The sequence below is a fragment of the Suricata suricatta genome, chromosome 3 (assembly GCF_006229205.1).
Source record: "Suricata suricatta isolate VVHF042 chromosome 3, meerkat_22Aug2017_6uvM2_HiC, whole genome shotgun sequence".
Lineage (NCBI taxonomy): Eukaryota > Metazoa > Chordata > Mammalia > Carnivora > Herpestidae > Suricata > Suricata suricatta.
The window spans coordinates 136,880,441-136,906,404 of NC_043702.1; the positions used below are offsets into that span (position 1 = coordinate 136,880,441).

The 25,964-nt window shown below is 45.7% G+C and overlaps 1 protein-coding gene across 1 annotated transcript in view; it reads left to right on the forward strand.

The window, feature by feature from the left end:
• Window positions 1-25,964, forward strand: part of PTPN14 (protein tyrosine phosphatase non-receptor type 14) — a 138,269-nt gene that overhangs the window by 104,268 nt on the left and 8,037 nt on the right. Inside the window, exons 9-17 of the mRNA XM_029933370.1 lie at window positions 918-1,005; window positions 1,745-1,827; window positions 4,789-4,846; window positions 8,141-8,219; window positions 10,216-11,696; window positions 15,854-15,997; window positions 17,576-17,794; window positions 21,328-21,456; window positions 23,697-23,931. Of these exons, the coding sequence (XP_029789230.1) occupies window positions 918-1,005; window positions 1,745-1,827; window positions 4,789-4,846; window positions 8,141-8,219; window positions 10,216-11,696; window positions 15,854-15,997; window positions 17,576-17,794; window positions 21,328-21,456; window positions 23,697-23,931 (2,516 nt within the window). The remainder of the gene's footprint in view (window positions 1-917; window positions 1,006-1,744; window positions 1,828-4,788; window positions 4,847-8,140; window positions 8,220-10,215; window positions 11,697-15,853; window positions 15,998-17,575; window positions 17,795-21,327; window positions 21,457-23,696; window positions 23,932-25,964) is intronic.

Here is a 25,964-nt window from a genome sequence, read left to right on the forward strand (position 1 = left end):
ATCAAAAATAGCCGCCTTGTCTCCTGTAGAGAGTTGATAAAGAAACTGTACTCTTTACAGATGGGAGGCAGTATTATGCTTTTAATTCTTTCAGCAAACACTTATTGCATGTTGAATGCCAGGAACGTGCCTTGTGCTTGGAATATAGCCACGAAGGAAGCAGAGTCTCTAGGCATGGCGTCTTTGGTCTAGTTTGGCTTAGTTTGCGGTCTAGTCACAGAGGTGAACAGTTGTAATACCATGTGGTGACCCATAGGGCATATATGCATGCGAGTTGGGGACAAGGAAGAGAGAAGGTGACTTCTGAGTTGAGTCTTAAAGGAATCATCTAGGCAGAGGACAGGGCAGTATAAGGTTGGCCTGAAGAGGGAATATAGACATGGGGCACAGAGCCAAGGTAGATAGTAGTAGGAGATGGCTGCAGACTGGCCCCAGGTAGAATGGGAAACTAGCTGACCTTCCCAGGGTACTTTGTCTTGGTGGCACAATCCATCTGTAGCCTACGCTGCAACACAGAATCCGTGTGGGTTCTTTGGCGAAGATTCTTGGGAACACGTGACTTTGAAATAACGTGCTCCTCCATCTTTAAGAGATGTGAAGTGCCTTGCAGTTTGGAAATGTGAAAAACAAGCCAGAAGTTTCTTGCATGTTGTCCTCATAACTAGTCATAAAGGAAAGTGTACCTTAGCAGCAGTATCCCGACGTACTTTATACGGTATCCTTAGCTATTTAAGTTGACCCTTGTTGCGTTTTCTTTGCTTTTTTTGCTTGGAGAGAAGGAACATTTAGCTTTTAAGACTATAGTTACATCATAATTGGTAAAACGAGACTCACCAGTAGTAGGTGACCGTCCTCTGCTGATTCATAACAACCGCATGGGACATCCTGGCAAACCCGGTTGCATTTCTTTTGACCAGGTGGAATGACATCGGAAATATCTCGCACAACAAGTCGACTATTCTGCTGGAGCTCATCAACAAAGAAGAGACGGCCCTCTTTCACACGGTAAGCACAACGGAAAGAGGGGGGCAGAGTCTGACAGCTTGCTGTGTGACCTCTCAACTCACAATATCCCTTCTTTGCTCTCTGCATCGTGAGAGAATAAACATTCTCTTGAACCCCTAACTGTCCACCTCTGGCCCAGTGCTGTCATTACTCATTTCCACGTAGTGGTGGTGATTTCCTGTTCAGGATGCCAGGTTTTTAAGCTGAGTTTGGACTGGGGATTTTGGTTCCTCCAACTGCTGCATTTGGGATGGATCATATTGTCTGGTGTGCCGCGTCCCCTAGCGCTTGAGTTACAGCCCGCATCCAGTAACCCCCCCCCCCCCCCGATTATATTGCACCGCATTTTCTTTTGCTGGCTGACCCGGACCATCTTTTCCTAACCACACAGCCCAAGCCTAATGTGAAGAAAACTGAGTGATCTCCCTTCTGTGGAGAGCCCCCTGTTCATGCCCCCTTTGGTTTGGAATTGTGTGAAGACATACCAGATCATGGCATCAGCCCAGTGCCTTGAGTATGGAGGAGTCTTTAACAGATTGTCCGCCGTCCTGGGTGGGCTTCCCAGCCCTGCTGGCTGCAGAATTTCAGCATACTGGTTTGCTGCTCAGGGGGCTCTTTTGCGTTTGGCCTGATGATACAAAGGGATGTGGCCCTGTTTGGGAGAATCCTAGGGAGACGTGTGTATAATCAAACCGATGTCTTATTTACTTATTTTTTCCTCTGCCTCTTCTTTTCCAAGGATGATCTTGAAAATGCCAAGTACATCTCTCGGTTGTTTGCTACACGGCACAAGTTTTACAAACAAAACAAAATCTGCACTGAGTAAGTAAGCGTTCTGTTCCCCTTCTCACTGGAGGGCTTGGCCAGATTAAGTCCGTGCGCTTTGGGGGCGGCGTCGTTGCGTTTGCCCTTCACTCTTTTCCCTCCTTCCTCACGGGAGCTAAAGAGGTAAGCTGAATCCAGGCAGGAGGGAAAGCCCTTTAATGACGAAGAACGTCTGGCACAGCGCAGGTGCCTGGAGAGAAAATAATTCACAAATTGACTGTGAGTGTTTGACTACCTGGACGGGTCGGCCCACATTAGCGCCTTTCCGTCGTCTGCCATGAGTTTGGAGGAGCTGTGCGGCTCCCAATTTGCCGGGGCGCCCCTTCGTGTCAGGTGTGGAGTATGTTCAGAAGTGTGTAACGGAGTAGCAAGCCAACTTGAAAGAAAAGAAGCCTCTGTCATCCTCAGCCCTGTTTCTCTTACACAGTTGGCTAACCCTGCGTGTGCTTCTGGGTCATGTCATCTGCCTGTAAATGAGAGGCCAGGGTAATTAGAGGAAGACTTGGAAGACACTAATAGATGTCACGAATCCATGTGTGTTTTTTCAATTTAATTTGGAAATAAAGACGATAAAGGGAGTCTGATACGGGAACTTAAATGTGACCTGACCTTGGATAGAGAGTAGCCAGGGCTCACGCTATCATCGCCTTTATTTTGGTTGCCTTCAAAAGGTGCTCCTCAGCAGAGTACATTCGGCAGTTGGGGCGCCCTAGGTGCTTAATTGTGTTTCAAAGAATTCGGGGATATAAATGCAAGAGAGGAGCTGCTTTTCCATTCCCCCAGTGGACACATCCAAGAGCGTGAGAGTATTGTCCCAGAGCAGTTCCTGCTGAAAATTGCGGCTGCTTTAGAACCGGAGCCTCAGGTCCTGACAGACTTTCTTCTCCACACGATGGAGGCTCTTTCAAACCAGTCGATGCAATTGGTCACTGTTGGAGTCTGAAAGGAGAGTTGATACAGTACCAGGTCTGCCAGGGAAGTTTGCAAATGTAAATCAGAAGGGCAGTGATCAGGGAGTGGCAAATCAAACAGCCGTAAGTGCATGGACATGCGCACGCACACACACACACACACACACACACACACACACACGTGCCGGTCCTTTGAACATATTCCCTATAGATCACTCCTGTGTGTTTCTGCTGTGCCATTGCCTTTGATCTGTAGGGGTGTGGCTTTCACTTTAACAAGAATTCTGTGGTTGACTTCTGGAGGGTGAATTAAAATCTAACTGTTTTAAGAAGTGAATTCCACTGTGGTCTTCTGGTTTGACCATTTCTCCGCAAGTGGATTTCTTGTATAATTTTCGGAGTATTTTTATTTCTTTGGTGATCTCCAAATACCAGTGAGCATCCCACATTCACCTGAAAACTGAGGAAATTGTGTTTTCCCTTCTACTTCTGTTATAACCATTCTTTTCCTGTTCCTAACTAGGTAGGGGAGGTTCCTAATGTCTTATCTAGGCTCTCTAAGATGTACACACACACACAGCCCATATACATAGTCAAAGGCATGCACACACACACACACACACACACACACTCACTCACACCATATGTACAGCAAATTCTGTGTGTCATTTCAGGATCTCAGCACTGACTGCATTAAGGCCTGGGATGACCCCCTGGAGTTTTATGAAACTAGCATTATCTTAACAGCATCCTTCTCCAGAGGTTTCCACACCCTGACCACTAAAAGACTACCATTGATTTTCATTTCATTTCATTTCATTTTGTTCACAGAGCTACTGTTCGTCATCTTCTCATAGAGCTCTAGAGAGTGCTTCCTGTATTTCTTGATTTAAGGAGAAAAATTGCAGGGAGTAAGAAGAGTGTTTAACCTTAAGTCTAATAATAATATATTTGGCCAGTTAAATAAAAAAGCAACATCTAACATTACTGTTTCCATCACTTCATGAAAGAAAGGGTGTTTTATCACTAAAAAGGTAGGAAAGATGAAATACCAGACTAAGAAGAATGCTTTAAATTGAAGAATTCTAACTTGTTGGAAAATTCTACATGTCCTGGGTTTTTTGTTTGTTTTTTGTCTTTTTATGAATTCACTGAGGACTAGGGAAAATGTCACTCTGGAATTTGAGACCCATTTCTCAAAGACATCTTTGATTTCGGTGCTCAAGAATTTAATACTCTTGGCCCCCACACATTTTTTTAAATTTATTTTTGAGAGAGACAGAGCATGAGCAGGGGAGGGGCAGAGAGAGAGAGAGAGAGAGAGAGAGAGAGAGAGAAAGAGAGAGAATCCGAAGCAGGCTCCAGGCTCTGAGCTGTCAGCACAGAGCCCGACGTGGGGCTCAAACTCGCGAACCATGAGATCATGACCTGAGCCAAAGTCGGATGCTCAACTGATTGAGCCACCCAGGCACCCACAGCCCCCACACATTTTTATTTCTACATTAAAAAAAATTCACATTGATTTTCAGTCTGGAAAGGATTTGTTTAGATAAATATTTATAATCACTGTTATCTTTATTGAAAATGATCTTTATATGGTCTTACTCAAACATATTCAATCTATTTTGGATTCCATTTGCTAGCTTTTTAACAAACATCTTTTTCCTCTTGCTGTTTTTCATCATGAAAGATTTTACACATACACAAAGATACAAAGAATATAATTTTTAGAAATCCATGTAATAATAGTGATGTTTTTCAGTCTTGCTTATTTCTCTCATAATACTTCTTTGAAAATAAGCCTTATTCTTCTGTACAACTTAATATCTATGGATCAGGTGCTCCAAACATTTTGAAAAAAAAGTATAAAAAAGGAAAGCAAAAATTTTCATAGCCTCTCCATTCAGAAATACATGTTTACATTTTGCTGTAAATTACTTAGCTCTCTTGTCTGTTTCCCCCCTTTTCTCCCCACCCTTGTTGCTCTGTCTGATCATCGTATGTCTGATAAATATGACTCTTCTCATTTTTTTACCTTCTCTTGTAGACAGTCAAATTCTCCACCCCCCATCAGACGCCAGCCCACTTGGAGCCGATCCTCTCTGGTATGTACAAAGTCTTCAGGAATCTAATGGTCTGACTGTTGGGGATGGAATGTCCTTTTGTTGCTAAATTGAAAGGAAACATGTGCTAGGGTCTTGTGACCAGGTGAGATCTGATGAAAACACAGAAGAGCATCAGTCAAGCCAAGCAAGTGTGATGCACATTCATGTCCTGTTCATGCCTCATCACGTGGGACACCCATGTGCCCATCCACGGCCGTCACTTCTTGAAGTGTGGCCCGAGGTTCACACCTTCAGAATACGTCTTCAAGCTGATGAGACCACGCATCTTCAGCATGCAGCCTATCGTGTGTGCTTTTGCCCGTTTGCTCATTTGTGGTTTTATCATTCTTTCTGGCTGTTACATATACACGTGTCTTCAGTTACAAGCTCCACAAATTCTTTTGTGTTTGCCGCCATAGATAGATCGTAAGAAACTCGTCGGAAAACGGTTTTTGAATGAACCCAAATTGAATGAGTTGAGTTGATGGCCTCACGTTAGGGTACTTGGTGGGGAAGATTACTTATGCATCTTCTAATGTTAAGGCCAACAGAATCGATCTACTGAATTGATCTACTTTTCTATCTAACATTAGCTTTTTTCATTTTTTTAAAAATTTCTCTTCTGAATAAGGAAACACAGCTCTGATTTCAATATGTGTGTTCTTTCTTAGGCTGTCTTATTTTGAGGATTGGTTTAGGATAAAGCATAGAAAGATGTAGGAAAGTTGGTTTCTTTGAAAATATCTCCTTGTTTTAAGTCCTAATTCTTAGATTTTGGGTTAGGATGTCTGACAAAAGTCAAAATAAACATGTGACCTTCAGAATTTTCTAGGTGAATATTTCCTTCAGGTTGATAGAATAAAATTGAATTTTTCCTCATACACAGTGTATACACTGTAATGCATCTTTAACTTGTCTTTCAAAAGGAAAATTTTGAGGATTAGTTTTTTGTTTTTTGTGGGTTTTTTTTGATCTGGAAAATGCATAGACCGTGAACTCTTAGAATTCTGGACCATTATGTCATCACATTCCTGAGTACCCACATGGATATCATTAATCACGATGTCATACATAATATCTCACAAGTGGCCCTTGCCTTGGAGATCTAGAGGGTCACTTTGGGCTTTTCCCTTGTGGCCTTGATAGATTTGTTCATGGCACTGGTTTCTTTATACTTCTCCTTTGCGAATATTATTTTTTCCGTAGACTCCACATGTCTTCATTAGGGAGATGATTTTTCACTTACATCCATGAGACACCATGGAGGCAAAGTATTTTAAAGCTCTCTTGTGATCTGATCTCATCCTAATTATCTGGAGAAGATAAAGAGGTTTTCCTATTTTATCTGGATAAAGACAATCTGCAGGAAGCCAAGTTCTAGGCTTCTCACTTCCTTCCACCCTTTAGGGTGAAACCATATTACCAGGAGTTCCTGGGCAGAGTGACACGGGTCTTTTTTTTGGCCTCCTTGCTGAGAACCAGGACGGCTGTTTTTCTCTTGCTTTTCTGCTGCCTAAATTGTGGCATCTCACTTGTTTCTATATTAGCAGATCTGGAAAGAAATAAAATAATATGCATTATATTATGTATAATTTCACATGCACACACACACACATATACACACAGATATAAAGAGATGTAATAAATAATATTCTGAAATGGAAGATTAGCTATTCTTGTCCTTTACTGTACACTTATGCCAATTCATAAACAGTCACTTGCATATTGGATTTTTTTTTTTAAGTAAGAGCAAGAGAAGGCAGTGAGCAAACTTTACCTTACTGTGCATTTCTGTTGCGTCACAGGAATCCTTTCCAACTCTTTCTGTTTGTTTGTTTTAAGCCTCAAACCTGGCTGTCCAGTGCTGGAAAAATTGAGTTGAACTATGTATTACCAAGAAAAGGAAAAATATTTTAAAATTGTAATTCATAAAACAGCCAAAAAGGTGTGGGGGGGGGAATAGCCAAAGGGAATATTTAGAAGAGCTGATACAGCACATTTTCTTTGGTACCATGAGCTCCTTTCTTAAGATTAATTTCACTTACCTGTTTCTTCTTTCTTGACTTTTTAATTTTTGCATCCTTTATCTTTATTACCTTCTTTATGTGCCTTGTTGATGCGTAATCATTATTTGTGACAGAGGAAATGGCAGATGAGTTATTTGCCCAGCTTCAAATTTTGGCAAGTGCTCTTCCTCTGTTGAGGGACACTGAGAAAAAGTGTGACCCCTGCTGGCTTAGGGTTTTTTGGCTTGATCTCAGCCTCTCTCCTAAAGCAGTAACATTGAAACCAATATCTTTGAGGCTAATTTCAAAATAATCAAATAGAAATATAACATATCCTATTTGGTGGTTTACAGGCTTAAAGTTTTTTTAAGAGTTTTTGTAAGAATCAAAACTTTTTCTTCAAAGGAGTTGTCACTTGGAATCCCAATATCTAAATAAAATGAATATCGTTGGTGATAAGGGGAGGAAGGGGCCTTATTTAATTGACAGGAAGCTGAGAGGTGCTCAGGCTCAGTGATTTGCTGTAGATCACATAGCGACTAATCATATTTCCTTTGTTGACCTGCCAAATATTGAACCGATCTGAGTTTTTATATTATTTATTTTTTGCCTCTGAAAGTTTTATTCTTGTCTGCAGCAGGAAGTTATTCAGGTTGGGTATAAATGACCGTCTTTAAGGAGTCTCTTGGAAAAGATTTTTCGCTGAAGGATTCCCTGCAAGACCTTTCCACCTTGGGTTCTGCAAGGGGAGGGTCCGCAGGTACCCCCTTGAGAACCACATGTGTATTGTCGCAGGTCGCCTTTCAGATTTTTATGTAGATTTGCAACTGGACCCAGCTTACCACCACCCCTGGTTGATGTGTAAACTAGGGTCATCAGTACAGCCAATTTTGATTAGAATGAAGCAGGGTTTCCCGATGGTCATTATTCCTTAGGTAGAATATAATACATCCACATGTTCTGGGCTAATTCCTCTTAAAAAGGCATTGGGAGTTTTGCAAGCATATCAGGAAATAGACTAAACGTTAATTATAGCTTCTTTACCTTTCTCACCTTGAACCAGCTTCCTTATTTCCCTGTTTCTCCAGTCCTAAACTTAGTGATGAGATGGGGGTGCCGATGAGTCAAAGAGGGAGGAGTCCAGGGTGGACCGGCCGAGCGGCCACAGCGCGCTTCCCTGCGGACGTGAGCGAGTGGTGGGCTGTCGTGTGCCTGGGCCGGGGCCCCGTGAGGGTCTGCGGCCCTCCGTGGCCCGTTCTTCCCACCTGTGCTGTGTCCTCTCTTTCAGCCCCGGCAGCAGCCGTACATCCTGCCTCCCATGCACGTCCAGTGTGGCGAACACTACTCGGAAACACACACCTCACAAGGTAACCGTGACTTGCCGTTTTCCCTTCTTGAGAAGAAAAGTCGAGTACCTGGCAGCGGGGAAGACGATTTTTTTATTTCTTAGATGACAGCGATATTTTTCTTTTAACTGTCAATGTCTGAATGGCAACAGGCAGCAGCTTTGATTTAGGAGAGGCATAGAACGTCATTTGCCCCCGAGAGAAAAATCTTTCCAGAATTGGCTGCCAAGGGCGGTGGGAGAAGGCAGGGAGCAAGTTCCTCCGCCCTCCCTCTGGTAAGTGGGCTGGGAGAGGAGGGAGGGACAGAAAGCCCATGGAAGACTCTCCACCCTGGCGGCCAGTATCAGAAACCAAAGAAAACAGAGCATACAGGCATACTTTTAAAAAAAGGTACAATCTCAACTCTTCTTTTTAACTATTGCCCACCATTTCTCTGTGCACCTGTTCTTGCCTCAGAGCAAATGGAATCTGGTTTTTATTCCTCTTTTTCTCCCCAAACACTCCCATGCCAAATGTGTGAGAAATTCCATCCTAAAAATAATGATTCGAATAATAACAATGACCATTTATAGAGCAGTTCCTCTCCATAAGCACTGTGCTATGCCCTTGCGACGTATTGTTTCATTTAATCCTCAAAATAAGCCCACACAATAGGTACGATTAGTCTTTCCATTGTACAGAAACAGGAAGTGGGATGCACAAAGGGTATTGGAGGAACTCGGAGGTGAAAAATGGTCTCATGACTCTTGAGTGCCCTTCAGTGCCCTTCATCATTATGCCAATTGCATCTCCAAAAAGGAAAGATATTAAACTTGGGTGTTAGCAGTCTGCTAATTGGATAGTGAGTTTCTGCGTCACCATAGGCTGGCTATTTAGGATCAGAGTGTGAGTATGGAGACTAAGATAGTCAAGGCTATTTAATAAAATACTTTTTTTTTATAAGTAGATGAGCAAAATTACCCTGCTTCTGTGGGAAAGCCCCAGAGCCCGCGAGGGGTGGGGAGGAGGCAGACCTCTGTCCCTGTGTTTTGTCAGTCTTTCTTGCCTATCTCGTTTCATCTGGTGTGTGAGCACACTGCCCTTCAAACAACTGTTTTCAGTCTCCTTTTCTGGTTGGTGGTGCTTGGCTTTATCTTTTTCCTTTCTGCCCTGTCTTCCTCTACTGTTCTCATTCTTAAATCCCTAGTGTGAAAATGAGAGATTTTGCTCACCAGAAAGTATTTGAGCAAGAGGTTGCCTTCCTCGGCGGTGGGTGGGTGGGGTGTGTGTGTGTGTGTGTGTGTGTGTGTGTGTGTGTGTGTGTGTGTGTTAAAGGAACCATGGACACCTAATATGGGGCTGATTTCAGCAATCTACTTTTTATCTCATTGGGAACCTCCTTAAACTACTGTTAATTTTAATGTGAATTGACCTCAGTAAGGAAACCGATTCTAGAGGAGAGTTTTAGGCAGAAGCTAAAAGAACTCCCGGTTCTGATTTTGCCCTCCGTTGGTTGCTCCTCAGAACCACCTAGCCATGGGTGTGGACATCCTTCCCACATCATTTGTATTGTGTCTTCACACATGCTCGGCAGTTTCTTGGGGAAGGGGACCTTTTCCATTGCAATCAGGAACATAAACTCCAGGTGTCGGTAACTTCAGATCTGTTGCCCTGTTAAAGTTAACTTCCTGACTCACATAGCCAGTCTTGTTGCTGGATCCTGGGCAAGAAGACAGGTTTACCCAACATGAGGGCCATTGTTGGGACCTGATTTCAGAGCTCATGGCAGAATGGAGAACTAAATGTGCCTGGCTTTCTTTGATTAGATTCACTTTATCTTTTTAATATGCTTTCTGATGTTCTTTCTGTATGTGGGTATCTCACCCAAGCGTTAGCTGTTTTTCCGTGGATTTCGTGGGTGGAGACCACAGTATTTAACTTTTAATGACTTCTGAAAATCATGCTCATGAGCGTGAGGATGAACTTAATTGAAGCAGGATGATGTGGACATTCATGTGCCTTGTTTGGTTTCTTGTAGACAGCATTTTCCATGGGAATGAAGATGCCTTATATTGCAACTCTCACAACAGCCTGGACTTAAATTATTTAAACGGCACCGTCACCAACGGCAGCGTGTGCAGCGTCCACAGCGTCAACTCCCTCAGCTGCTCCCAGAGTTTCATCCAGGCTTCTCCGGTGTCCTCCAACCTCAGCATCCCCGGGAGTGACATCATGCGGGCTGACTACATCCCTAGCCACCGGCATAGCGCCATCATCGTGCCGTCCTACCGGCCGACCCCCGACTATGAGACAGTCATGCGGCAGATGAAGCGGGGGACCGTGCACGCCGACAGCCAGAGCCAGTCCCTGCGGAACCTCAGCATCATCCACACGCATGCCTACAACCAGCCGGAGGACCTGGTGTACAGCCAGCCCGAGATGCGCGAGAGGCCCCCCTACACGGTCCCGTATGGGCCGCAGGGAGGCTATGGTAACAAACTTGTCAGCCCGTCTGACCAGATGAACCCAAAGAATAACATGGTGCCAAGCAAGCCGGGGGCGAGTGCCATCTCCCACACAGTGAGCACCCCCGAGCTGGCCAACATGCAGCTCCAAGGCACCCAGAATTACAGTGCGGCCCATATGCTCAAGAACTATCTCTTTCGGCCACCGCCCCCCTACCCACGGCCACGCCCTGCCACCAGCACACCAGACCTTGCCAGCCACCGTCACAAGTACGTCAGCGGCAGTAGCCCTGACCTGGTGACCCGCAAGGTGCAGCTCTCGGTGAAGACCTTCCAAGAGGACAGTTCCCCGGTGGTGCACCAGTCTCTCCAGGAGGTGAGCGAGCCCCTCACGGCCACCAAGCACCACGGCGCGGCAAATAAGTGCCACAGCCTGGAGGTGATGAGCAGCATGGTGCGGGGAATGGAGGCCATGACCTTGAAGTCACTCAACATCCCCATGGCTCGTCGAAACACACTCCGGGAGCAGGGGCCACCTGAGGAAGGGCCAGGGAGCCACGAGGCTCACCAGCTTCCCCATTACCACCACCAGAAGACTCTCTCAGATGCCACCATGCTGATCCACAGCAGCGAGAGCGAGGAGGAAGAGGAGGAGGCCCCAGGATCGGTGCCTCAGATCCCCACGCTACGGGAGAAGCTGGGGTACAGTGCCCAGCTGCAGGCAGCCTTGGCCCGAATCCCAAACAAGCCCCCGCCCGAATACCCGGGCCCGAGGAAGAGCGTTAGCAACGGGGCCCTGAGGCAAGAGCAGGTCAGCCTGCCTCCCGCCACTGCTGCCAGGGCTAGGGTCCTGAGGCATGGGCCGGCCAAGGCCGTCAGTGTTTCCCGAGCTGACCAGCTGGCCGTGGCTGGGCCTTCCCTCGGTCCGTCCATCTCCGAACCCGACCTGACAAGCGTGAAGGAGCGGGTCAAAAAAGAGCCTGTGAAGGAGAGACCGGTGTCCGAGATGTTCTCCCTGGAAGACAGCATTGTAGAGAGAGAGATGGCCATCAGGGTAAGTGTCCCCCTCTCCCACGGCAGTGTTCAGGGGAGGCTTAAATTAACACAGCCGCCTCCCTACCGCCTCCCTCAGCCTCCTCTGCCCCTTCTCTATGACCCTCCATTTCAAGTATAAAAGCGCAAGTGCTCTGGGCTCTGAAGAAGGTACAAGGCTTATCCAGGGCATCTGTAGCTAGACAATCAGTTGGCATTTCAACAGGTGGTATTTTATTTCACAAAACTTCGGTGTTTTTGCCCCTTCAACTAAATCTTCTGTTTTCATTCATGGCTTCTAATTGGTACACTTGGCACAAAGCGCCATAATGGGGTTAAATGCTGCAGGTTGGCTGTGGAGATCAGCCTCTAGGCCGGCATCAGGCTGTTTATTTGGGGTCAAACTTCCTGCTGTGTGTGCGGCTAGGAGCTCTCCTTCCTACGTCTCTTGTTCAGTTTTTTAGGGAGAGGCATTCTTCCCCCTAATTTGATAGTAAAAGAGCAACATCCCTGCAGAGCTTTGTGTGGGGACGTCTCTGTCAGGATGGCCCACCAATATTGACTGGACTGTAATGTGTGCAGCCCAATTTTCAGATTTTCTTTCAGTAGATGTTTAACAAAACCAAGAAAACTAAAGTAAACTCAGCTCAGTTCCCCATTAAGCTCATTCTGTCAAAATTCACTCGTGCACGTGGGAACACCCACCTGCATCTACACACACCTATAACACTTGAAGATGCCTGATATCAGACATAAGTAACTCTTATTCAGGATGTTACCAGCTGGGGGGCCAGGTAAATTGTCAGAGCGAGAGTGTATAGATTAACAGGTGCACACGCAGAACAACAAAGTCAATTTGCTCCTGCTCATGAGAACATTGCTAGATTGTAGTTGCTACTTTAAAACATTTCAGAACGCCATTCCTACTTGTTCTGGACATTGTCACGACCTCAAAACATAAAAAAATCATTTCGTTTCATTACAACAAGTCAAGCCCTGGTTGACTCTTCCCCTGCGGGCACCCCATCTGTGCCATCGGGTCGCGGCCACTTAGCAACTCCAGAACAGCTGTAAATGAGAATTTGTTCTGTTGGAGCAACTGTTCTTAGACTCCCTCCCTTTTATAAGTCTTGCAGCACCCAGTGGTCACCAGCCTGAAGAGAACAGTCAAGGGCCCATGGTTTAAGGAGGGCAGGGGTGTGGGTTCAGGACTCTAAACCGCAGCAACCTTATTACCCGAGACAGAATCTTCAGAACATTCCCGGCAGCATCAGTGGCCACAACAGAGCTGCGCTAAGGATCTGGTGCAGGTATAACCTCTTCCACTCTTTGTGAACCTAGAGGAAGGTCAAGAAAGACATGCTTGTGCCTCCCCTGGCCAATATAACCGTTTGGCTGGCAGATGGAATGAAACGTGGGGGTGGCGCCACAGGGGAGACCTTTCCCAGCCTATAAACAGTAATGCATCGGTAGAAGCGGATTTTCAGCATGTCTTGGCCACAGGCCCCTGGACCACAACCCATGAATCTGTTGGCCCAGGCACCCGGCTTCTCCGTTTCCCCTCCCCACTTGATGTGTGTTCTGTAGCCCTGTGCTGGTCATCTTCATCCTCTCCTCTTCTTACCTGTGTTCCACAAAGCCCTGTGTCCAGACCCATGGCGTTGGCTCCCTGCACAGAGCTTCACAAAGAAGCACCGGGGTTTCCACTGTGTCCCCCCGCCCCCTGCCCATGCTCTCCCGCCCCATCCATATGGATAATAGCGAATCGCTGATTCCACCTCTTCACTGTCGTTCAGGAACATTGTTACCCCATCCCTACCTCATTCTCCCATTGGTTTATTATTATTATTATTATTATTATGTATACTCAGAAGTTCAGGGACTGCTACCCCATCTGATGTCTTGACCTTAGAGAAGGACTAGGAAGTTCTTTAGGGAGCCAGTGTGCCAGCAAGATGGCAGTGGTGCCAGTGGCCTTGAAGGTTGGGATGGTTGCCCATCTGCTTTTTTAGTGAAGAAACCCTCCCTCCCCCCATGCCCTTCCCACATCTCAGGTCCTCCTCTGGCCTCCCCATCGTGGGCAGCTTTTGCCTGGCTTGTTAGGAATGGAGAAGGATGGAGAAGGCTGTCCAGGCTTCTCTAGGATCAGCAAACAGTGAGAAAATTTAACCAAATGGGAACTGGGGCGGGGGAGGGCAGAGGGCAGGTATGGTGAGAATGTGCCCTGCGGGCAGCTCTCCGAGATGCTGGAGCCACTTGTCTATTTGACGGATGATGCCGGCCTGCTGTAGTGATAGCTTCTCCCTCCGGCCCCTCTGCTGCCTGGGGGACACTTCCGTGTTTGTAGCCCCTGAACCTGAAAGGTGCCAGGAAAGAAAAAAGGCCAAATCAGATTTCTGAGTTATGTGTTATCTCTGGTAACAAACGAGAAGGAACTAAGAGACATAGTTTATCACTGGGGTTTCAGTTTTCACCAGGGGCCTAGTAATCTTTCCCTGACAAAGACAAGTTAGTTACTCTCTGCCTTAGGCCCAGTTAGTGTCACCTGAGGGTACGGGTGGGAAGGAAGCAGCGGGACGGTTTGGTGGACCTGGGAGATATTTTTTCCTAAAATGATTGCTTTTCTGAGAATTTCGCAGAGGGAAACATTCCCATGAAAGGAGTCAGCATGGGGGAGAGGGCAAGGGAGTATTTCTCCCAAAAACAAGCTGATAAGCAAGCAAACAGGTACCCCCCCCCCCAGATTTAAATCTGAAATCTTCAAAGTCTTTCTGGGGCTGACAAACTCGGACCAGCCTCTCGGCTGCCATTAACCGACACGTCTCTCCCTTTGTCACAGTTCATCTTGCTCTGAGGTATCCCTTCAGTTTGTCTGATGCGTCGGCCCTGTCACTGAATGAAGCATCTTCATGACAGCCATCACTCCCTTCTGACCACAGGTGGCATTGAGGGGCTGATGAGTCACACGTACGGTTGTAATGCCAGCCTGCCCCCTGACACTTAGGCTGCACTACGACTCCATCGCCACGCCTCTCTGGGGAGCAGATTGACAAATGATAGACTAAGAAGTGAAATTACCTAAAGCCTTCAGAAGAAACCAGGGAGAAGGCGACCCCTTCCCCGGGGGGCAGCCAGAGGCACCTGCAAAATGGTTTCACTTCTGTTAGGATCAGAATCTCAACTCCTCCACGTGTATGCTTTAGGAAACCTCTCTCTCCTTCTGTCTTCTAAGACAAAGTTGTTTGGGGGAAAGGCTCTTACTAGCTTGTCTGAGGGCAGAGAGACTTCTTTCACACCTCCTTCAGCTTAGAGGGCGAGAGGGACCCCAGCAGGGCACCTAACAGCAGGAACCTTGACTGGTCCCAGTTGCAGAGTATTGGTGCAGGTGAGAATGGAGAGGGAATCAAACCCCCGGCCCCCCAAACGAGGACCACGTGTTAACATCCAACCTTTTCTGTTGGATGTTACGGCACGCTCCGCCCCCAAATCCGTATTCTCCCACAGCTGAGTCACATTCAGTAATGTCCTGTCCTGGTGCCCGTTCCTTTAGTCCCTCTGGATGCAGCGCCAAGGGTTTGGCCTCCTAGGTCCTGTTAGAGGATCGCAGACTTCAGTGTTGGCGAGTCTGGGGGTGATTTCCCAGGGACCAGAGCTTTACCATGGGACTGACATCCTCAGCCTCTCGGAATGGAAACTTGGGAGGATTTCCTTCATGGTTTATACAGCCAGATTACTTTAACATGGCAGCCAACCATGTTTATAAGTTTTTACATTTAATCTGTATAAAACGTGCGTCATTGTGATTGGATTGGACTTTCTGTGAAACTGTTTCTCATTCCCATGTCCTGTCTTCCTTCAGCCCTCATCTTCCTGAAGTGTCTTGCTTGTACGCTGTTCTGCTCTTTTTTGCCGAATGGCTGGGGGTGTTCGTATGAGGTCTTTGCTTTTACTCGTTTGTTTGTTAGTTCACTCATTCATCCATTTTTAGATAAAAGCGAAAAGGAACTGGCTCCTTCAGGCCCAGTGGGGATAATGGGAAGGCTGTGTTTGAATGTGCCCTACTAATGGTGATTGTCTGCATTCCTTGGCTGGGGAGTTACAGATTTGGGGAGATTAGAACACATTCCAGCATTCTACTCGTACTATAAACAATGAGAACATGCCTTTTCTTGCTGCAAGAATCTAGAGAAGCAGAAGATGGCAAGCCTGGAGGCCCAGAAGCGGCCGCTCATGTTGGCAGCATTGAATGGACTCTCAGTGGCCCGGGTCTCAGGGCGGGAAGAGAGCCGAGCTGATGCTGCCCGAGTTCCCGTGGATGAGAGGGTAAGTGCTGGGCTTGGCAGGCGTTGATTCCTTCTCTGTGGTCTTGAGATTCCACAGCTCTCTCTGTGCCCAAACATGCCAATGCTGTTTGTTTGATGAATTTATTCTCTCGTTTGAGATTAGCAAGACCCGGTGTGCATTGTATTAAATTGATTCTTTCCAGCATCTCAAGTTTCCTTGTCAAGCCGATGCAGCGAAGCCTGCGTAACGGGACCAGCCCCTGACAAGCCGCGTGGCCTTGGTTGAGTCACCCCGTTTCGCTGGGCCTGTTTCTGTTTTTGCAAAATTAAGCAATTGTTGTAGCTTTCGACTTCTGTGAATTTTGTGAACCAGTGCCCTTTATTAGGGAGTGATTATCTTACCCAAGCCTTTACAGGATTTTTAAAAAAATCTACAGTCCCCTTCTTGGGCTATAAAATGTGGCTGACGGATAATTGTCAGGATAATGCATTGGGAGAACTTTGGTTTTGAGAAACAGGAAGAAGCTGTACGGTAGTATTTTAGACGTAAAGAAAGATGTTCCTCTCATTTCTGAAATTACTTTCTGCTTAAGAAACGTGGAAATTTAATTTTTTTAAATGTATTTTTGGGAGAGAGAGAGACACACACAGTGCAAGCAGGGGAGGAGCAGAGAGAGGGAGAGAGACACAGACTCCAAAGCAGGCTTCAGGCTCTGAGCTGTCAGCACAGAGCCTGACGTGAGGCTCTAACATGTGAACCACAAGATCATGACCTGAGCCTAAGTTGGATGCTTAACGACTGAGCCACCCAGGCGCCCCTATGTGTAAATTTATTTGAGTGCTGGTACATATGGATTTTAGATTTCTGCCAGTGTGCATGAAGTATTAGAAAGATTTTAAAGGCAGAAGGGACTTTAGAGGAATCATTTAATCCAGGTAATACCACATTCTTGTAATCAGTAGGTTGGCCATGGGAGATATAAGAGACAGGCTCTCATCCTCAAAACTAGAGAACTATGGACCAGTTTCATCCTAAATTTAGCTCAGTAAAAACAGCTCTGAAGATGGAAAAAAGGATGTTTGGATCATTAAAATGAGCAATCTTCTTATCACTAGACTTTAAACAGAGGGGTTAGGGCTCCTGGGGAGCTCAGTCAGTTGAGCATCCGACTTGATTTCAGCTCAGGTCACGATCTCACAGCTTATGGAATCGAGCCCCGCAGGAGGCTTTGTGCTGACAGCAGAGCCTCCCAGGGATTCTCTCTCTCCCTCTCTCTCTGCCCCTCCCCCATTTGCGCTCACTCGCCCTCTCTCAAAATAAATAAATAAACATAAAAAAAATAAACTGAAATGTTAATAATGAAAATACTGACTTTGAATTTCAGCTCTTGCCTGGCCTTAGTGACTGGTTCTGTTTGAAGATATGAGTGAGAAGGAAATTGTTTACTGGACTAGAGAAACTAGCAAAATGGTTAACAATGAGACCAAATAAGCATTCATTGTACCTCTTGAAACTGCTTATTATTAACATGATCCCTGTAAATCTTGAAAGAAATCTGATTTGTCAGGGGTTTTGGATAAGATAATCCAGAAAGCTGAAGGTTAATTTCTGTTGCAGTTCAGAACCCTGAAGAAGAAGCTAGAAGAGGGAATGGTGTTCACAGAATATGAGCAAATTCCAAAGAAGAAGGCGAATGGCATTTTCAGCACCGCGGCTCTACCGGAAAATGCCGAGCGGAGCCGCATCCGCGAAGTCGTCCCCTACGAGGAGAACAGGGTGGAGCTGGTACCGACCAAAGAAAATAACACAGGTTACATTAATGCCTCCCATATCAAGGTGAGAACGGGGAGCGTGCTGGGAAGGTGTGTTGCCGATCACAGGCTTAGAGGTAAAAGTGCAGGGAGAAAAACCTGTACTCTCCACCTGAGCATCTTGGCTCATGTCCAGCCCCGGAGGGAGAGTTTTTGAGCCCCTGTGCTCCCTAGTCACTGAAGGGCATGCCTCTCTCTCCCTGCAGAGAAAAAGAAGCCCAGTAGCCTCAGGGGAAACCTCAGGTCAGCTATTTCTGAAGCCTGCTCACCCCCGAGGATTTACCTTTTTCTTCTCTCTGTGAGTTAGGACTCTCCCTAACGCTCACAGGAGAAGCTGAGGATTGTCCTGTTTGGTTTGTTGTTAGCACATGACGGAAGACATTGGAAGTCACAGTCATTGAAGTTTCTGTGATACTCAAGAGCAGTGGGAGCTTACCGGTTCTCCCTTGAAGCACTACAAGTTATGCGTTACCCAGCTGAAGTCCCAAATCTGCATGTTATTTAGAAGAGTGGACTCACTTGAATGTTGGCATAAAGGTGTAGTTGATATTGAAGCTTGAAAGATTTGCCACATCATTCAGTGCAATGAGTATCATTAAATTTTTGTCGGTATTTCAAATCTTCATCTCTCAGTATTTCGTTGACTTTAGAATTAGCTTAGCTCGGCCCCAGCTAGAATTTAGAGGTATAGATGCATGTGTACATATGGTTAAATGTTTTCTAAATGGCTTACTTCCTCAGTCTTCCTAACAGAACATATTCGTTTAGAATGTCACTATCTGCTCTGACCTTCAAAATAGGAGAATTTATTCATATGCTAATATTCAAACAATTGTTACAGGATGTTTTAAAATCATACACGGTTCATGTAAATAGTCTTTTATGATCATAACCTTAGAAATCTGTTTTCCGCCTTGCTCTGAGTCGTTCCCTTTCTTCATTGGACTTCCAAAGGTAGCTGAATTTTTGGTAGATTCCTTTGAGCCTCTGGAATACAGCCAGATGTCTGGTGCCTGTATCACTTACAATGGTTTCAATACAGATTCTGAAAAGTAGACTGTGGTTGGATGTAGGGTTTTGTACACAGAGCATAGATAATTACATATGTATGTATATAAAGTACCAGAAAGTACTGTCAAAACATGTGAAAGAGTAACTGTCATGAATCATATTGGGCATCTTACTGTAATTTTGGAGAGTGAGAACTAAAACTATAAAACTAAACCTCAGGAAACTCTCAAGTAAGCTGACGATGGTCAGTGTCATGAGCTTAATTGAGATTGTGAAATGATCGCCGAAAGAATGGACTCACATGAAGATGCAAATCCCGCAGCTGCTCCTTGGAGAAAGTACGTGGAATCTTACACAGCCGTATCATACTGTCTTCTCCTTTTGGCCAGATATCCTCCGCCATTTTCCATCTGCTCTCTGGAAAAGCCGTCACTCTGCATCAACTCTGCCCACTGGGTGTTGTTAACAGAAACATTCCTTTCCTCAGTATCCCCCGAGGCTTACATTTCATCTCATGGATCCGGGTTAGACATGGGTGCATTTAATAGACCCATAGAGCTTGCAAGAACCTGTCCTTATGTTTTTGGAATTGAGTTGTATATCTTGCCAATGTTTTCTCCCCGGGTTCCAAGCAGCTATTAACACAGAACAGAGATTTATTTGCTCCAGAGGTAGAATCATCACATCTGTGAAATTTACCTCCGTAGCATTGGTTGTTGTGTTTTTAATGCAGTTTTTAATGCCCTCCTGTCAATACTTGGAATATGCTGACAGGCCCCAGGCAGCAGCAAATTCTGGAAGTATTTATGGTTCCTATATGCTGGGTGCCAGAGAGGCTAATGTTTAAAATCACAATTCCACTGATAAACGAAACTCCCAGCCAGCCAGCCAGTATATGAATGTTATCTCCCCCAGTACTTGGAAAATGGATTTTGCCTGCCAGCTTTGACCTAAACATAAACATGTCTTGTGCAGCGAGACAATAACTGACATTATTTTTGTTTGACTCAAGTTAGTATATAGTTTCAAAAATTAAACGGGGGAAAAAGTTTCAAACAATGATCATTTCATGCTCCAAGAACTATTGAAATTTGCACTGGTGGATGGATTAGGAGGTCGGACTTGGCCATAATATCAAGGCACAGGAATGGGAAGGAACACAGAAAGAATGCCTGCAAAGGACGCAATTTCACCCTTGCGGTGTGCCCGTCAGCACTTTGGGCACAACTTCTTGTTCACAATTCTCTGCTACTGATATTTATAGCTGCAGAATTATCCTCCCAAGATCGCCCTGAGCTGCATGGGCTAATAGTGTCGCCATCTGAAATCATCTCATGACTCCAGAGTCTGGTTGGATCCTGTGGTACTGCACAACGGGAAGTTAATATCAAATACCACGTCTCGTTGATTCCAACGCATTCACAATACCTCTGCCGTAAACAGTAACACAGACTAGGAGGGACAACGGAAGTTAGTGACACAGTTCACAGCAGGTCTTTGGTACAAAGATATTGCTTCTAAAGGGATGTTATTCCGTGGCACACTTTTGCTGTTGCTGTTTAAAAGGGTGCCAGAGAGGGGCACCCAGACAGCTCGGGCGGTTAAGCATCCGACTCTTGGTCTCGGCTCAGGTCATGATCTCACAGTTTGTGACTTTGAGCCTCTCATCAGGCTCCATGCTGACAGTGTGGAGCCTGCTTGAGATTCTCTCTCTCCTTCTTTCTCTCAAAAAATAAAATTTTAAAAAGTTATAAGAGAAAACTCAAAGGATTCCAGAGGGTACTGTCCCTCCAACTATGGAACTCAGTATAAGAACAGGGTGTGAAATCAATCTAGTACTCAGGACCAGTGTAGGGGTGTGTGTGTGTGTGTGTGTGTGTGTGTGTGTGTGTGTTTAATGAAATGGACTAGAATAGAGAGGAGAAAAGAACAGAGATTATCAGAGTACATTGCACGTCATGACCATAAGTAATGTTTCTGCAACAAGTTCCATTAGGTTATACATACCCATATTCCCGTGTAATGTGTGTATGGGTGAGTGTGGGGTGTATTTTTTTTGTTTGTTTTTCGTTTTTTATTTATTTTTGAGAGACAGAGCACAAACAGGGGAGGGTTAGAGAGAGAGGGAGACACAGAATCTGAAGACAGGCTCCAGGCTCTGTGCTAGCTGTCAGCACAGAGCCCATCATGGGGCTCGAACCCGGGAACTGTGAGATCATGACCTGAGCTGAAGCTGGATGCTTAACCAACTGAGCCACCCAGGCGCCCCATGGGGTGTATGTTTTTAACATGCACTGGTTTGTATATAATTACTGCAACTGGCAGGCCAAAAAAAAAAAAAAAAGCTTAACTGCATTTTAATAGGCTTGATTGGCAAAAAATGTTTTCATGTGAAAATGTGTCACCAAGTTTTGATAATGGCACTAAACCATTTGGCCTAAAAGGTATTACCCAAGGTTCTCAGGTAGATACAGATGGACGCATGGCCAGCAGGTAGTGCTGTCCAGGACCTGGGGGTCATTCACCAATGCTTTCCTTGGTTTCCAGGTGGTGGTTGGTGGGGCAGAATGGCACTACCTTGCCACTCAGGGGCCCCTGCCACACACCTGTCACGACTTCTGGCAGATGGTGTGGGAGCAGGGAGTGAACGTGATCGCCATGGTCACCGCGGAAGAGGTAAGGGTCCGTGGCCACACAGCCATCTGTTCCCGGGGAGAGGGGTGGCCAGGAGATAGGCTCCACACCCCTGACCTTTCGGCTCCATCCTGCTTCCCACAGCCACGTCTCTCTGCTTTCTGGCGTTCTAGATTTGTTCTCTTGTCCGAGGATAATTCTTCATTGTGTTCTGTCTTCATCCAGCTTTTCAACCCTTTCCTTCGATTGCCGTCCGCTAAAATCAGTCAATCAAACAAACACACAAACAAGAACCAAACGTGAGTTTGGCTCACTTTCATGCGCCAAGCAAAGCAAAGATTCCCCTGGAATCTGAGTGAGAACCCCGGGCTGCTGGGGGCAGAGCAGCACCTAGTCCCGACCTCAGCCCTGGCCGGCCCCCCACCCCTTCGTGCTCATCAGCTGCAGAGAGACCAGAAGCTGTTGTTCCCAGAGAGGTCTCTATGCTTTGGAGAGAGGGAGGTGGGAATCCTTTTCTTCCTTTGCCAAGTCAAACATAGTTTTTCTGTTGTAACCAGAGAACTCTACGTGGTGTTGTGAAAACTGGCACACACCGCCAGCTGGTCTGGCAGTTTGCTTGGGGCGTGCTGTCTTTGGGGGAAGACATTTTGTGTTTCTTCTCTTGTCACATTCTCGGTTTTTTATTTTAACCGCCTTTTATTCCTTTCATGAAATTTTTAGCTTATGTTTTCAAGTCATTTAAGGGACCAGCTTCATCTGTCTTTCACCAGCATCTGTGGTAGGGATTACTATTTCCTACACATTTTTAAAGAGTTGGGAGCAGACAACAAACTGGAAAAAAAAGTTCTATTTCCCTCATTGACCGTTCTGAGCAGTTGCTCTCTGGAACAGCCCCTAAGAGGGGCACCTGGGTGGCTCAGAAGGATCAGCGTCTGACTCTTGACTTTGGCTCAGGTCATGATCTCTTGGTTCGAGCGTTCGAGCCTGCTTCAGGCTCTGTGTTGATAGCATGGTGCCTGCTTGGGATTCTCTGTTTCCCTCTCTCTCCACCTCTCCCCCACGTATGCTGTCTTGGTCTCTCTCAAAAAATAAATAGACTTTAAAAAAAAAAGTCCTAAAAAGAATCTCTAGTATAGTATTAGCCTCTTTCAAATTGTATCACCATAAGGGATTCATTCAACTCAATGCAGTATGTTGTCTGTGCCGAACTCAAGGGTGTGGTGGCAAACAAGATAGGTGTCATCCCTGTCCCCAGAAAGCTTCCATTCTAGTGGGAGGGACAATAAAAAAAATGAAGAAATATAGTAAGCTCAGTAGAGGGAACTGCTATGAAAGAAATAGAACAGGCGATGGGACAGGGGGGGGGGGGGGGGGGGACAGGGGTTCCACCAAGGGCCTCAGGAGGTTGCATTGGAGCTGAAACCTGAGTGACTGGAAGTGGCCAGCCTTACAGACACAAAAGTCTGATGATCTCTGTGGCAGCCGGAGGCTTAAAGTCTCTTGGAATTTGTAATCAGTGTAGCCACTCAGGAATAGTATCAATTAAAACCTCAGGTAAAAGTACTTACCCACAGGATGTGTAAGTAAAGAAGCCGGTGTGCTTCGAACTTAAGACTTGGTTCAACCAGATGAATCAGGGCGGGAGTGCTTGTAGCATCATGTTGCTTTGGCTTTTTGTTTGTTTGTTTGTTTTTAATTTACTTATTTAGATTCAAGTTAGTTAACCTATAGTGCAGTATTGGCTTCAGGAGCCTACCCGAGTGGTTCATCACGTACATACAACAGCCAGTGCTCATCCCAGCAAGTGCGCCGCTCGCTCTGTAGGCGGCCTGGCCATCAGGGCCCCCCCAGAGAGCAGGACCCCGGCTCCCCCCCACCTGTAAAGCTCTGCGCTCAGCACTCCTTAGTCCCCACCCACTTCCTGCCCTGGGTTTCCTTCAAAGCCACCATCTGATCCGCGCTCCCCTCCAGTAATTTAACTGTGCAAACCTTAAAAATAGACCCCACTTTATTGCTGCCTCCGGCCTCTCCACTCTAGCTCTTCTCACTCACTCTCAACCACAGCTCAGTTGTGCGTCTTTTAAATATTTCCTTGCTGGAAGTACCCTTGTGAATCTTACCAGCTTTTAGGACACATGATCTAATCTGTGATAGAGACTGCCCCGTGCACTGAGTTAGTGACCTAGGAGCTATTCGCATTTCCTCCTCGCTCAGATTTTAAGATCACAAGGACGAGAGCTTCCCCTGACTTATTTCCGGTTTTGCTTTTGTCTGTGATTCAGGAAGGCGGACGAACCAAGAGCCACCGATACTGGCCCAAACTGGGCTCCAAGCACAGCTCGGCTACCTATGGCAAGTTCAAGGTCACCACAAAGTTCCGAACAGATTCTGGTTGCTATGCAACCACAGGCTTGAAGGTCAAGCACCTTTTGTCGGGGCAGGAAAGGACGGTGTGGCATTTGCAGTACACTGACTGGCCGGACCACGGCTGCCCGGAGGATGTCCAAGGGTTTTTATGTAAGTTTTTTCTTCCCAGTCAGAATTTTAGCAACTGCCTCAATGGTGTGATCAGTTGGAGGGGAAAGAGAAAGAGAGGATGCATCCTCATAAGTGGAAAAGGTATCAATTACATCATTGAAATTTATGTTTTTTCATATGTATGTAGAACAAAGAAGAATATACACGTCAGTTATCATATTCTCCTTGCCTTTTGTGCAAATAAGCTGAAACTGTGGTAAATGGGTTCATTCTATCTTGATGTAGACCTTTAAGTACTCACCAGTAAATAACTGCTCTAATACATGTCACATGTCTGAACTTTGAAAACTTGATGCTAAGTAGAATAAACCAGACCCCAGAGCACAAATCCGGTATGATTCCATTTTAATGAGGTACCCGAGTAGAAAACTTCACACAGGTAGAAAATGTAGTCAGGGTTACTAGGGGCCAAGGGAAAGGAGGTATAGGGAACAGGAAGTTATTGTTTGATGGGCACAAAGTTTCTATTTGGGGCATTGAGAATGTTCTAGAAATGGATAGTGGTGATGATTACATAACACCATAAAAAACACTTTCTAAAAAATTTTTTTCATTGGAGGTTTGCATCTCATAAAACCTGCATTTCCCTATTGCAGAAATCTCAGTGAATACTTTCTTGTACCTCCGGTTAAGATACTAATAACTATTGAAATCAATTTTTGGGCTGCATGGGTGGCTCAGGCAGTTAAGCCTCCCACTCTTATCTCTGCTCAGGGCAGTGATCTCATGGCTCATGGGATCTAGCCGTATGTTGGGCTCTGTGCTCACACCAAGGAGCTGATTTGGGATTCTCTCTCCGTCTCCCTGCCTCTCCCCAGCATGTTCTCTCTCTCTCCCTCTCTCAAAATAAACTTAAAAATCAATCTGTTGTTTTTGAAAGTATCATTTTTGAATTCATCAATTCATATATATTTTTCAGAGTATGATTTTCTTAGAAGCTGATTGATCTAGAATATATACAGTACTTAACTTGAAAAGCCAAAAACTGGATGTTGCCCACTGCATTCCAGGCCCTGGATCAGGCTCTCAGAACATAGAAAAGAGACGGTGTCTGTTTTGAAGGCGCTCATGAGAAAGGCAGTCCAGGGGTGAGATCTGACGCTCTCGTCTGCTTTTTGGTGATGGTTACAGCGCTCCCCCTTCCTTTTCCACAGTCTGGCATGATTGTCCTGGTTGTGGAGACACCCCACTCTGTCTTCACTGAGCTAGGCTAGCGTTCTCAGCGGATTTATTCCTGCTATGTTGTTGACTCTCCAACTCATGGAAGACCACAGGACCATCATCTGGATGTTGGATAATGTCAAACCCTTGATTTTATTTTGCCATTCTTTTAGAATTGAGGTGTGGGGAGAGGAGAAGAGAGAGAGAATTGTGTTTTCATGAACCTAAAAGTACCATTTCCCAAGTTCCAACATGACATTTCTAATGCAGGATTGCTTGCTGATGAAAGCATTTCATTTTCCATTAAGAAAGTGACAGTGGCCCTTGAGAAGGTGGTCACTGACACAGAGTAGAAGTGTGATGGGAATCACAGGATCTGGAGCAAGAAAGATCTAGAAAGGGTCCGTGCTTTGCCCAAGGTCAGACAGTTCTACCATAGCTCAAAATATTAATAAGGTGGGCAGGGGCCTTTGTAAAAGTTTCTTTTCCTCATAACAGTGCTCTTTTTATTTTTTTTTCCTGATAATCTTTTGCAAATTGATTTATTAGAATTATCTCCAAGATGCAGAAAACAGAAACAATGTGGGAGGGGCACCTGGGTGGCTCAGTCGGTTAAGCATCCGGCTTCTGCACGGGTCATGATCTCGTGGTTCGTGAGTTTGAGCCCAGCATCAGGCTCCACGCAGTCAAGGTGGAGCCTGCCTGGAATTCTCTCTCTTTCTCTCTGCCCCTCCCCTACTCTCACAATAAATAAGCTTTAAAAAAAAATGAAAGAAAATCGAAACGAAGTAGATCAGTTTGATGATTGGCCAACAGCTCAGATAAAGATTGGGTTTATCAGGTGGTTAAAA